The following is a 14,205-nucleotide window of genomic DNA, read 5'->3' as shown; positions in this document are numbered from 1 at the left end:
AGTGTCCCAAATTGACGCCTAAACCTTGCACCCTTAGCCTCGCCAGCCAGCCTGATCTGTGGATGATAGTGTCGTAGCGTTGACTATCATTAAATGTGAAGACTGTTCATTTATCAAATCAATTTTCTGTCATTTAATTACGTGATTAAACTAATCATGTAACTTTAATTAACTAGGAAGCCGGGGCACCACAGGAAAATGTTTATTTCACGAATATAACTCTTCAGATATTTTCACTCACTTATTAATGCGTTATGACCTCATCAGGCATATTCTGAATGTCGCAAACCCTTGGATATCTGCACGAACCCTAACATAGATCATGAGTCAGCGATATACGAATTGGCTTAATTATTTATTTACGAACTAACTTACTCACAGAATTACATAAACACACACACATATAAGGTCATACATTGGTTACTGACATGATAGAAATGTCCCTAGTGGGCTGATATGATGGCTTGGTAGACAAAGGAAGGGGGGTGGGGACAGTTCGAGAGCGGGAAACAGTTGATAACTACACTTATGAAATGCTAATACTTTTAACATGAACAGCCCCTCATTCGAAAATAAATTGCAATTTACATATTTACATCTGTATGCCTTTGTTGTCCCTCTCTGATCACCGATCTGTCTGCTGGATAGTCAGTCGACAGAAAGCCTCTGGTTTGTCCACCAGAGATCAAAGTCTGTTGTAGTTGTTATAATGGATACTTCAGAGTACCATTCAGAAATGTTCTTAAATCGGATGCATTTACCAGACTAAAGTATTTAAACAGCTGCAGCCTGAATAATTGGTTTTAAGTTTGTAGATTTCTTCACCATTTCAGCATGGGAATGACCTCCACGTTCTCTGGTCTCGTGCTTTGGTAGAGTTGTAGTTTGAACCACTTCACACACCAGCTTCACCAAGCATGTATTGGTCTATAGAGTGATAGCCATTCCAACGGGGGGACATCGTCCCGGCCTTATCGACAATAGCGAGATCAGGGAGGCTCACGAGGCTACTGCATCTAAGATGATTTGATAGGTATAAGACATATGGTGTAACTTCCACCTAGCTTATCAGTGAGCAAGTGGATCTACTACCATATTGCGTACATCTGTCAAATCCTCTCAGATCTCCACACGTACATAGGGCATAGGCACAGGAGGCTGCTGAGGGGAGGATGGCTCATAATAATGTTTGCAATGGAAAAAAATGGAATGGCATCAAACACCTGGAAACCACTAAGTTAAGGATCTTCAGACTAAACACCTCCCTCTGCAACTGGATCCTGGACTTCCTGATGGCTGCCCCCAGGTGGTAAGGGTAGGCAACAACACGTCTGCCACGCTGATCCTCAACACTGGGGCCCCTCAGGGGTGTGTACTTAGACCACACCTGTACTCCCTGTTCACCCACAACTGCGTGGCCAAACACGACTCCAACACCATCATTAAGTTTGCTGACGACACAACAATCACCGACAACGATGAGACAGCCTATAGGGAGGTCAGAGAACTGGAAGTGTGGTGCTAGGACAACAACCTCTCCGTCAATGTGAGCAAGACAAAGGAGCTGATCGTGGACTACAGGAAAAGGCGGGCCGAACAGGCCCCCATTAACATCAACGGGGGCTGTAGTGGAGCGGGTCGAGTTTCAAGTTCCTTGGTGTACACATCACCAACAATCTATCATGGTCCAAACACACCAAGACAGTTGTGAAGAGGGCATGACAAAACCTTTCCCCCCTCAGGGGACTGAAAAGATTTGGCATGGGTCCCCAGATCCTCAAAAGGTTCTACAGCTGCACCATCGAGAGCATCCTGACCAGTTGCATCACAGCCTGGTATGGCAACTACTCGGCATCTGACCGTAAGGCGCTATAGAGGGTTGTGCGTTCGGCCCAGTATATCACTGGGGCCAAGCTTCCTGCCATCCCGGACCTATATAATAGGCGGTGTCAGAGGAAAGCCCATAAAATTGTCAGAGACTCCAGTCACAGACTGTTTTCTCTGCTACCGCACGGCAAGCGGTACCGGAGCGCCAAGTCTAGGACCAAAAGGCTCCTTAACAGCTTCTACCCCCAAGCCATAAGACTACTGAACAATTAATCAAATGGCCACCGGACTATTACATTGACCCCCCCCCCCCCCCCCCCCACCCCCCCCACCCCTCCTCCATTTGTTTTGTACACTGCTGCTACTCGCTGTTTATTATCTATGCATAGTCACTTCACCCCAACCTACATGTACAAATTACCTCTAACATGTACCCCCCCCGCACACTGACTCGGTACCGTTGCCCCCTGTATATAGCCTCCACACTGACTAAGTACCGGTACCCCCTGTATATAGCCTCCACACTGACTAGGTACCGGTACCCCCTGTATATAGCCTCCACATTGACTCGGTACCGGTACCCCCTGTATATAGCCTCCACATTGACTCGGTACCGGTACCCCCTGTATATAGCCTCCACACTGACTAGGTACCGGTACCGCCTGTATATAGCCTCCACACTGACTAGGTACCGGTACCCCCTGTATATAGCCTCCACACTGACTAGGTACCGGTACCCCCTGTATATAGCCTCCACACTGACTCGGTACCGGTACCCCCTGTATATAGCCTCCACACTGACTAGGTACCGTTGCCCCCTGTATATAGCCTCGTTATTGTAATGTTATTGTGTTACTTTTTATTATTTTTTACTTTAGTTTATTTGGTAAATATTTTCTTAACTCTTTGAAGTTTGATTTGATTTGTTTGATGTTTTTGTTATCATTCCACCTATTCCGCTCCAGCCATTAACATGAGCCCATTCTCCCCAATTAAGGTGCCACCAACCTCCTGTGGGCATAGAGTCTCAGGGTCGATTTTGCATTGGGCCTAAAACAGCTTAAAATGTATTTTTCAAGGTAGTCCTTCTTCCCTTAATGGAAAAAGTAAACTATATGAGAGATGCTCCTTGCCTCCATGGCCCTCAAGTTCTCTATAAGCTGGATGGGGTTGGATGTTCCCAGCAGCACTGAGCTCACTCCTTCATTTCTCAGACACCAGGCTGCAGAGAGAGAGAAGGGGAGGTAACAGGGTTGAGTTCATTAGGGCATGCAACGGAAAACATTTTGCAATGGAAAAAGAAAATGTACGTTTGTTATTGGACAAGTCCCTTATGGAGGTAGTCCCTCCATTACTCATAAAGGGTCATCTTCCACATCCAGCATGGTTATTTGTCTATTTTTTGGGGTACCTTTATTTTACCAGGTTAGTCTCATTGAGATGAACAATCTCTTTTACAATACCTGGCCAAAATAGCAGCACACAAAGTTGCAGACACATTTATAACATAAAACACAAAGCACTACAGTTTAAAAAAATATACATTTACACATTGAACAGCAGGATGGTTTGGGAAAGTGTGGTGCAACTAGGGTTCAGAACATTGACAGCCCCCCCCATTTCATTTGGCATCATAGTGTGTAACCCTTCTTTAAAATAAATTATAGGGACGAGCTCCTGTAATTTCACCTCCCTTTGAAGCTCGTTCCATGCGTGTGATTGGGCTCCCGAGTGGCGCAGTGGTCTAAGGCACTGCATCTTAGTGCTAGAGGTATTGCTACAGACCCTGGTTTGATTCCAGGCTGTATCACAACTGGCCATGATTGGGAGTCCAATTGGGCGGTGCACAATTGGTCCAGCATTGTTTGGCTGGGGTAGGCCGTCATTGTAAACAAGAATTTGATCCTAACTGACTTGCCCAGTTAAATAAAAATACAAAATTAAGTAAGGGGCAGAGAACTGGAAAGCTTTTTTCTGTACGGGCCTTAGGCACAATCAAGTGAACGCAGGCGATAGTTTTAATTTGTCTGCTGAACAATGTAGTTACACAAGTAAAATGGGAGCCGTCTCAATATGGCCTTCTAAATAAAACCTACCAATGATTTAATCTCCGAAGAGCTAAGGAAGACCAGCCCACTCTCATGTAAAGGTTACAGTGATGTGTGAGGGCTTTGGTACACAGTTTCCAGCATATGTAATGATGCCACAGGGGCATACATGTACAATATATCACCAAAATCAATTACAGGCACGAAAGAAGTGGAAACAAGCCACTTTCTCACTTTAAAAAAAGCCTGGATTTATTACTAAAATAAAAATGCAATTTGAGCCTAAGCTTTTCGTGAAAACCATCAACTTTGTCTTTTCAGCATTTGTGTTACTGATATCTTACCGATAGCTAATTGTGGCAGAGTGCAGCCCAGCTTTTCAGAGATGGTAGTGAGCTCCTTCAGCTTGGCCTGTTGTTTCCTCCCTTCTTCGCTCACTATCTTCTCCTTTAACCAGGCGTACGGCTGGAAGAGAGGAAGAAGACCAGTCTTAGACACCACCTGAGGACCAAGCTGACATTCATAAATCCCCTCAGATGTTGTTGGGACAAGCAGATACGAGCAGTACCTTCATGGAGGCCCTGGAGCATTCTGGGATGCCATTCTCATACTTCCCAGTGATGATTCCACAGGCTAGAGGTGACCAGGAGACCACACCCACACCTGCAATGGTACATGGGAGTTAGGTCACATGACAGGCAGGGTAATCATCAGATTATCATGGTACTGAAGGACAAAAGTACTGGTATCAAGAGTTTACCTTTTGCAGTTTGGAATATTGACTCAGCTCGACATTAGACCACTTTTGACAAACTTTGAATTTTGGGGTGAACTACTACTACTGCACAGTCTGTTACCAGTCTGATCCTGGTTGTGCATTTCAAGGGTGTTTTATAGGACACTTGAATGCAGTCCCAAAGTGTGACAAATCTAAAATGTAGTGAGTTAGTGAGATGGTGTTACTATGACACCTGCCTATCTTATGGTAGAGCTCAGGTAGCTGTGTCTCCACCTTGTCCCTCTGGAAGAAGTGGTACTCAGCCTGCTCACACACCGGAGGGATCAGGTTAAACTGCCGCGCAACCGAGTACGCTTCCTGGAAAACATTTGAGAGGAGAAGGAAAGAGGGGAGGGGGACAGAACCAAGGTGAAAACAATGTTGACTGTTCACCTTTTCAATCTTCTCTTGTTAATGTCAGACCAAACTTCCATATCTTCAAAAGTATTGATATTACAAGACAGCGCCTGACCTTTTCAGACTTCATTCACCTTTTCAAACACTATAATGTTTGTTTACTCTCTAATGTCAGACTTCAAAAGCATTTATATCCCAAGCATGCTACAGTGAATTATGTGGACAGATCGTGCAGGTCTTCACACTGCTGAAGGGAATATGAAGTTGACGTATTGGGAAGTTGTGAGAGAATTTGCCTACTTACCATAATCTCCATGGCAGACCATCGTGATGTCCCCCAGTACATGGACATGCCATTGTTGATCAAATGGGTCATCGCCCTCACAATCTCTGCAGAGACAAAAGCATTAAAAACCTGCTAGCTACGGGAGGGTTACGGGAGGGACACAGGAGGGATATGGGAGGGACAGAGGGGGTGTAGGTGTAGGTTGCTGTTTCCCACATTCTGGAAGAAGGGAGTCAAGAGAGTTTAGCAAAAATAAGGGGAAATAATGTTTTAAAGAAACATTCCACTCAAAATACAACCTTATATGATTGGTCCATTCATTTGTACATGGAAGGTTGTGTTTTGAGTGGAACGTCCCTTCTCACAGATGAAACCTGATATGATGAAGATACTCTAACTTGTAGGAGTAGTTCTGAGACATTAGAGGGCGCCTCAGCTCCTTCTTTTACAACCTCAAAAAGATCATTTCTCATTAGCTAGAATCTTTCATTGGTGAAACTGAAACTGACATGTCAGTTTGGGATATTAGAACAACAAAGAAGTTACCGCAAATAACAAACCCATTTAGATTTAATTATTTTTTATTTAACTAGGAAAGTCAGTTAAGAACAAATTCTTATTTAAAATGACAGCCCACCCCCCCAGGCCAAACCCTAACTGGGACGACGCTGGACCAATTGTGCGCCGCCCTATGGGACTCCCAATCACGGCCGGTTGTGATACAACCTGGAATCAAACCAGGGTCTGTAGTGATGCCTCTAGCACTGAGATGCAGTGCCTTAGATCGCTGCGCCACTTTAGTCATCTTTTTGCTTTCTCACAGACATTCCGAATGAAGGGACCATTTCAATTCCATCTGCATGTCTGTATTGCCGCCGAGCTCCACCACCACAGCTGAGTACATCAATTAATCCATTCAGTTCAGTCTCATTGAATAATAATCGCCAAACAACCGGCTCAAAAGGCTCGAGTCAGAAGCCATTTGAAAGCAGCCTGCTGCTAAAGGGGCGAGTTAAAAAACATTACAAACAAAAGGAAACCGGTGAAAGGATTCGTACCATTGAGCAAGAAGCCCAGAATATATCCTCCATCCTCCTATGGCCAGTGCAGGACAAGATTTCATATGAGATATTGTTTGCTGAGGAAATATTAATCCAAACGCCAAATGCCGCAGTGCCAGACTGAAAAGACCCAGTCAGCTGAGAGAGAGAGAGATGACAGATGATGGAGCAGAAGTCTCTCGTAGTGGACCTTTGTCGGTTCTGTTTGTGCCTCAGGGTATAGAGTGGTACTGCAGGGTCATGGTGGTGTGGAGATACACAAGACAGCTGATATTTATTAATGGGAGTAGAGTAAGTAATGCAAGGATACAAGGTGTCTAACCAAGAGATACCGGAATCTCTGGAACATGTGATTCAATACCATGTACTTAATATGTCCCGCAAGGGGCAATTATGCTTGGCAAGCAGTGCAATTTGGTAGCTATACAATAACGTACATCTCTCTCTTTCTTTCTCTTTTAATCCACCCTCTGCCCTTCTCTACCGCTCTCCTTTTATCCGTCTTTCTTTCTTTCTCTAACCAAAACAAGAACACATTGGCATGACGATAACACAGTACAACCCAACAGGCCTATATTGAAGAAAAGGAAATCACACAGAGTTTGGATGATAAAATGATACCCTTATAGACCTGTAGTCTAATCAACAAATTCAATTGCAACAGGATGCTGAAGGATAAAATGTAAAACAGGGAGATTAATGAAGTTGAAAGCGAGATGAACCTAGATCAGAGTGGGATTAAAAAAAAGAGTGATTCCCTTTCATGAGCAGCTCATTCTGCGAGCCTACATACAGCGGAGAGAGCCAGAGTGTGTGGGTGAAACAGGTGGGAGGTGGAGAGGAGAAAATGCCAGGCGTGAACAACAATACATCTGTTCTGAGAGGGAACGAGAGAGAGAGAGAGGGGGAGGAAAAGAGAGAAAGATAGAAAGACTGAAAGAGATGGAGAGATTGCTGGGTGTTGGTCATCAAATTCTATGAATTCTTAGCCAATGGTTCACCTGAGCTTCTAAGGTAACGGTAGATGATCAATGCCTATACCCATAGCAACAGAGTAGCCTGATGTACACTCACAAAACAGCACTTCATATGCCCTCTTTCACAACAGTGCCCTCTTCAGTGGCCTGCCCTCAGGCTCAAAAGTTCCAGCAAGTCATTACTTTCCAACCCCAGGGCTGGCTGAGGTATATCTCATGTCGAAGGATTGCTTGCTGTGTACACGGTGGGCAGAGGGCAGACAAATATTGGTATTTAGCAAAAACAGAAGGATGAGTGGGTTTGAGGTGTGTGTATTTAATTTGTTTGTTTGTCTCTGTGTGTGAATCTGTGTGTGTTTGAGCATGTGTGTGTGTTTGCGTGTGTGTGTGTGTTTGCCTGTGCCTGTATGTGTGAGTTTGCTTGCTTGTTTGCTGACTAACACCCCACTAATAAACACTGTGCTGTGTTTATGTCACGTTGTATAAGGATTGGAAACAGGCGCAGGAATGCCAATTTTTTTAAATTTTATTTCACTACCCAAAATAGCATGCGCCATGAACATGACGGGGACGAAGCCCCAAAACAAACACACATTATATATATAAAACACAGGGCTGTAACCCAAACAAAGAGCGAGATGTAAACCTCTAATAAATACACGGGACGAGACCCGTAACAACACTACACGGGACGAGACCCGTAACAACACTACACGGGACGAGACCCGTAACAACAATACACGGGACGAGACCCGTAACAACACTACACGGGACGAGACCCGTAACAACACTACACGGGACGAGACCCGTAACAACACTACACGGGACGAGACCCGTAACAACACTACACGGGACGAGACCCGTAACAACACTACACGGGACGAGACCCGTAACAACACTACACGGGACGAGACCCGTAACAACACTACACGGGACGAGACCCGTAACAACACTACACGGGACGAGACCCGTAACAACACTACACGGGACGAGACCCGTAACAACACTACACGGGACGAGACCCGTAACACTACACGGGACGAGACCCGTAACAACACTACACGGGACGAGACCCGTAACAACACTACACGGGACGAGACCCGTAACACTACACGGGACGAGACCCGTAACAACACTACACGGGACGAGACCCGTAACAACAATACATGGGACGAGACTCGTAACAACACTACACGGGACGAGACCCGTAACAACACTACACGGGACGAGACCCGTAACAACACTACACGGGACGAGACCCGTAACAACACTACACGGGACGAGACCCGTAACAACAATACACGGGACGAGACCCGTAACAACACTACACGGGACGAGACCCGTAATAACAATACACGGGACGAGACCCGTAATAACAATACATGGGACGAGACCCGTAATAACAATACACGGGACGAGACCCGTAATAACAATACACGGGACGAGACCCGTAACAACACTACACGGGACGAGACCCGTAACAACAATACACGGGACGAGACCCGTAATAACAATACACGGGACGAGACCCGTAATAACAATACACGTGACGAGACCCGTAATAACAATACACGGGACGAGACCCGTAATAACACTACACGGGACGAGACCCGTAATAACAAGTGCACACTAACACGCAAGCCGATACAACAGAGCACAGGTACTCACAAGACCAACGGACATGGAACAATAATCAACAAGGACAATGGGGAACAGAGGGCACATATATACACATACTAATCAGGGGAAATGGGAACCAGGTGTGCCTAATGAGCGAAGACAGTCCGGGGTTGGTGGTAATGATCCAGTTCAGTGACGCCTAGAAGGGAATGAGCAGCAGTGCCGGGGGAATCTGTGACAGTTTAAGCCTTATCCTTCCACGCAGGTGTTTGTGAACAGAGTGAGACGCCTGTCCTTGAGATTCCTACTGCAGTAGGCCATCACAATAAAGCTGGGGTGAGACAGGGACTGAGGCATCTATCCTGCCTGGCTGCTTCTGTGGCTTATAGGATGACAAACCAAGGACAGACACTCACCTCACTCCAGGCACTTGTGGACACATTTGTCTCTCTTTCTTTCTCTTGGAATCCACCCTCTACCCTTCTTTCTACCTCTTTCTTTATTTCTGTCTTTCTTTCTTTCTATCTATCTCAACCTCTCATCTCTCTCTCTGAATGACTAAGCCAGGGCAGACAGATACAGGAATATAGATACAGAGGCTCCATACAGAGTGTTGTGAATTAATTGGATATGTTTAGAGGACTGAAAATATGGTTTTATTTGTGCTGCTGAGGGAGGGATGGAGGGAGGGAGGGTGGGTGGGTGGGTGGGTGGAAAAAGAGGGATAGATGGATGGATAAAAACCCTGTTTATGCTTCTTTTGATGAGTCAACCTGTCCGCCTGTCAACCTGTTAACCTATATGCCTGTCAACCTGTCTGCCTGTCAACCTGTTAACCTATCTGCCTGTCAACCTGTCTGCCTGTCAACATGTTAACCTGTCTCCCTGTCAATCTATCTGCCTGTCAACCTATCTGCCTGTCAGCCTGTCTGACAGTCAGCCTGTCTGCCTGTCAACTTGTTAACCTATCTGCCTGTCAACCTGTCTGACTGTCAACTTGTCAACCTGTTAACCTGTCTGCCTGTCAACCTGTTAACCTATCTCCCTGTCAACCTATCTGCCTGTCAACCTGTCTGACTGTCTTTTCATCTTTATCTGTTTGTGTTTCCATTTGTGGCCCTGTTAATATTGTGTTAATACTGTCTTAAACTCATAGGTGCAAGAAGAGAGATCCGTGGAAACACATATAGTTGATCTCTTACTAGACCACCAGTTCCATAGTGATACATACTACAGGAGTAGCGTACTGTGCAGGAGGCTGTTGCTATCCTCATGATGAAGGCTGTGATGCTGAAACACACTGGTTTTAAATAACAACAAAGCATTTTCTATTCGTCTTCCAACAGTAGCTGAATATTTCTCCCACGTCTGATCTATCACTGCAGACTTCTTTGTCCAGTCCAGTTCTTCATCATTCACAATGTATCACTCGGACCATGCTATTGGCAGTGTTTGGTATTAATGACATGTGTTGCCCTTTGACTCCGCTCTGCGTACTGTAGATGTATATATCTCTATATATATGTATATGTATGTAGATGTATATGTATGTATGTATATTTATGTAGATGTATATATCTCTATATATATGTAGATGTAGATGTATGTATATATATTTATGTAGATGTATATATCTCTATATATATGTAGATGTAGATGTATGTATATATATTTATGTAGATGTATATATATGTAGATGTATATGTATATATATATATATATATATATATATATATATGTAGATGTATATGAATATATATGTAGATGTATATATATGTAGATGTATATATATGTAGATGTAGATGTACATGTATATATATATATATGTGTAGATGTATATGTATATATATGTATATATATATATATATATATATGTATGTAGATGTATATATATGTAGATGTATATGTATATATATGTAGATGTAGATGTATATATAGATGTATATATATATATGTATATATATGTATATGTATATATATATGTATATGTAGATGTATATATATGTAGATGTATATGTATGTAGATGTATACAGTATGTATATATATGCCAGCAGCATACCACCCTGCATACCACTGCTGGCTTGCTTCTGAAGCTAAGCAGGGTTGGTCCTGGTCAGTCCCTGGATGGGAGACCAGGTGCTGCTGGAAGTGGTGTTGGAGGGCCAGTAGGAGGCACTCTTTCCTCTGGTCTAAACAAAGATCCCAATTCCCCAGGGCAGTGATTGGGGACACTGCTCTGTGTAGGGTGCCGTCTTTCGGATGGGACGTTAAACGGGTGTCCTGACTCTCTGAGGTCATTAAAGATCCCATGGCACTTATCGTAAGAGTAGGGGTGTTAACCCCGGTGTCCTGGCTAAATTCCCAATCTGGCCCTCAACCATCACGGTCACCTAATACTCCCCAGTTTACAATTGGCTCATTCATCCCCCTCCTCTCCCCTGTAACTATTCCCCAGGTCGTTGCTGCAAATGAGAATGTGTTCTCAGTCAACTTACCTGGTAAAATAACGGTAAAAAATAAAAATATGTATGTAGATGTATATATATATGTCTATGTATATATATGTGTATAAATATATATATGTATGTAGATGTATATATATGTGGATGTATATATATGTGGATGTATATATATATATATATATATATATATGTGGATGTATATGTGGATGTATATATATGTATATGTGGATGTATATATATATATATATATATATGTTATATGGAAGAGAAGAATAGAAGAGTGAAAGAAAGGAGGAGAATGATAGTAACAAAGATATATTTTTTACAAATGACCTCACTTAGCCAACCCCCAGTGGGACGTGAGTAGTCACACACACACACATAAATACAATCACAATAAAAAATAAATAGATTCACTCAAAAGAAATCTGCACATTCACCCCATAATAATATCATCCATGGGGATTTCATTAGGCACACAGAAATCTCTCACAATCTCATATAATTATTCGCTGCTAACAACAATTTGAGCCTCCTGTACTATATATAGAATGAAGCTCTTGACGTTTAAAGCTCAGAAGAACCCCCACTAATATTGACCAATCTACAGGAAGCCTGAGGGTTATCTCCTAAAATGAATTAAGAGTCATGTTAACCTGTTTCATGTGTTGGGATGGGAGGCCAGTGTGTAGGTAGTGGGTTAACCTGTTTCATGTGTTGGGAGGGGAGGCCAGTGTGTAGGTAGTGGGTTAACCTGTTTCACGTGTTGGGATGGGAGGCCAGTGTGTAAATAGTGGGTTAACCTTTTTCATGTGTTGGGAGGGGAGGTCAGTGTGTAGGTAGTGGGTTAACCTGTTTCATGTGTTGGGAGGGGAGGTCAGTGTGTAGGTAGTGGGTTAACCTGTTTCATGTGTTGGGAGGGGAGGCCAGTGTGTAGATAGTGGCTTAACCTTTCATGTGTTGGGATGGGAGGCCAGTGTGTAAATAGTGGCTTAATCTTTCATGTGTTGGGAGGGGAGGCCAGTGTGTAAATAGTGGGTTAACCTGTTTCATGTGATTTAATCGTGTGGATTTTATGGGTGAATCACCTTGTTTTGCTTCAACAGCTGATTAAGGAGACAGATCTTCTATATGATGATTGATGACAGCAACTTACTTTAATGTAGTGATGAATATCACATGATGTACAACCATGATACATGTAGTGATTCAGTCACTGTGTTAGCACTGGAAGGCAGTGATACTCTAGTGATTCAGTCACTGTGTTAGTACTGGAAGGCAGTGATACTCTAGTGATTCAGTCACTGTGTTAGCACTGGAAGGCAGTGATACTGTAGTGATTCAGTCACTGTGTTAGTACTGGAAGGCAGTGATACTGTAGTGATTCAGTCACTGTGTTAGTACTGGAAGGCAGTGATAATCTAGTGATTCAGTCACTGTGTTAGCACTGGAAGGCAGTGATACTCTAGTGATTCAGTCACTGTGTTAGCACTGGAAGGCAGTGATACTCTAGTGATTCAGTCACTGTGTTAGTACTGGAAGGCAGTGATAATCTAGTGATTCAGTCACTGTGTTAGCACTGGAAGGCAGTGATACTCTAGTGATTCAGTCACTGTGTTAGTACTGGAAGGCAGTGATACTGTAGTGATTCAGTCACTGTGTTAGTACTGGAAGGCAGTGATAATCTAGTGATTCAGTCACTGTGTTAGTACTGGAAGGCAGTGATACTGTAGTGATTCAGTCACTGTGTTAGTACTGGAAGGCAGTGATACTCTAGTGATTCAGTCACTGTGTTAGTACTGGAAGGCCTTGATAATCTAGTGATTCAGTCACTGTGTTAGCACTGGAAGGCCTTGATAATCTAGTGATTCAGTCACTGTGTTAGCACTGGAAGGCAGTGATACTCTAGTGATTCAGTCACTGTGTTAGCACTGGAAGGCAGTGATAAGAATGCCTATGGTATCACAGCTGGGTGTGTGTGAGAGAAAGTATGTCTGGGCGTCTGTCTGTCTGTCCTCCCACCGCCCTGCCCACCTATCCGTCCATGTATGTCTCTCAATCAGCCAATCAGTCAATCTATGAGTATTGTATCTGGTACGGTATGGGTACATCTGAAGAGACAGCATTGTCTGGTGTTGGCTGTAGGGCAAAGACAGTCTAGCGATCTTTCTTAGAACATTTCTGCCGTAGGGCCCGTCTCACAATCATCAGCGACTCTGGGTGACAGGCTCATGCTGTGTACTGTAGGTTTGACAGATTGGTCTGGCCCCCTGGTGGCTTGTTTGGGGCTGAGGGAGAGAGAAGGATCAGAGCTTAGACAGAACAGTAGGTTCTGTCTATCCACTCCAAGAAAGAGAAGGGGGTTATAGAGAGATGTAGTCAATGTGGAATCCTTAGCTAGTTAGCTGTGTGATCCACTCTGTTACAGAGAGAGAAAGAGAGAGAGAGAGTGTGTAGGGGGGAGATGCTGTGTGTACATGCCTGTGTGAGTGTGTTCATTTGTGTTTGTTTGCTTGTATGTTTGTGCATGTGAATGTCTCTGTGTGTGTGTGTGTGTGTGTGTGTGTGTGTGTGTGTGTGTGTGTGTGTGTGTGTGTGTGTGTGTGTGTGTGTGTGTGTGTGTGTGTGTGTGTGTGTGTGTGTGTGTGTGTGTGTGTGTGTGTGTGTGTGTGTGTGTGCAAGCAAAACAAAATTAGTGCCAAAGTAAACCAACCACAATACCATCAATCACTCCCCTCCCTGCCAGTCTCAGACCCCACTCCCCTCCCTGCCAGTCTCAGACCCCACT

General features: G+C 44.0%; 1 protein-coding gene across 2 annotated transcripts in view; it reads right to left on the bottom strand.

Annotated features, from left to right (window-relative positions):
* The window catches only part of kcnab1b (potassium voltage-gated channel subfamily A regulatory beta subunit 1b), a 75,371-nt gene that overhangs the window by 1,494 nt on the left and 59,672 nt on the right, over positions 1-14,205 (bottom strand). For both annotated transcript variants that reach the window (XM_071361028.1, XM_071361029.1), the window contains exons 9-13: positions 5,315-5,400; positions 4,851-4,971; positions 4,444-4,538; positions 4,220-4,340; positions 2,961-3,049 (exon numbers count right to left, since the gene is read on the bottom strand). In XM_071361028.1, coding sequence (XP_071217129.1) covers positions 2,961-3,049; positions 4,220-4,340; positions 4,444-4,538; positions 4,851-4,971; positions 5,315-5,400 — 512 coding nt within the window. The remainder of the gene's footprint in view (positions 1-2,960; positions 3,050-4,219; positions 4,341-4,443; positions 4,539-4,850; positions 4,972-5,314; positions 5,401-14,205) is intronic.

This window comes from Salvelinus alpinus, chromosome 23 (genome assembly GCF_045679555.1).
Source record: "Salvelinus alpinus chromosome 23, SLU_Salpinus.1, whole genome shotgun sequence".
In the NCBI taxonomy this organism is placed as follows: Eukaryota; Metazoa; Chordata; class Actinopteri; order Salmoniformes; family Salmonidae; genus Salvelinus; species Salvelinus alpinus.
Note: the sequence above shows the minus strand (reverse complement) of the source record. Positions and strands in the feature narration are given on the sequence as shown.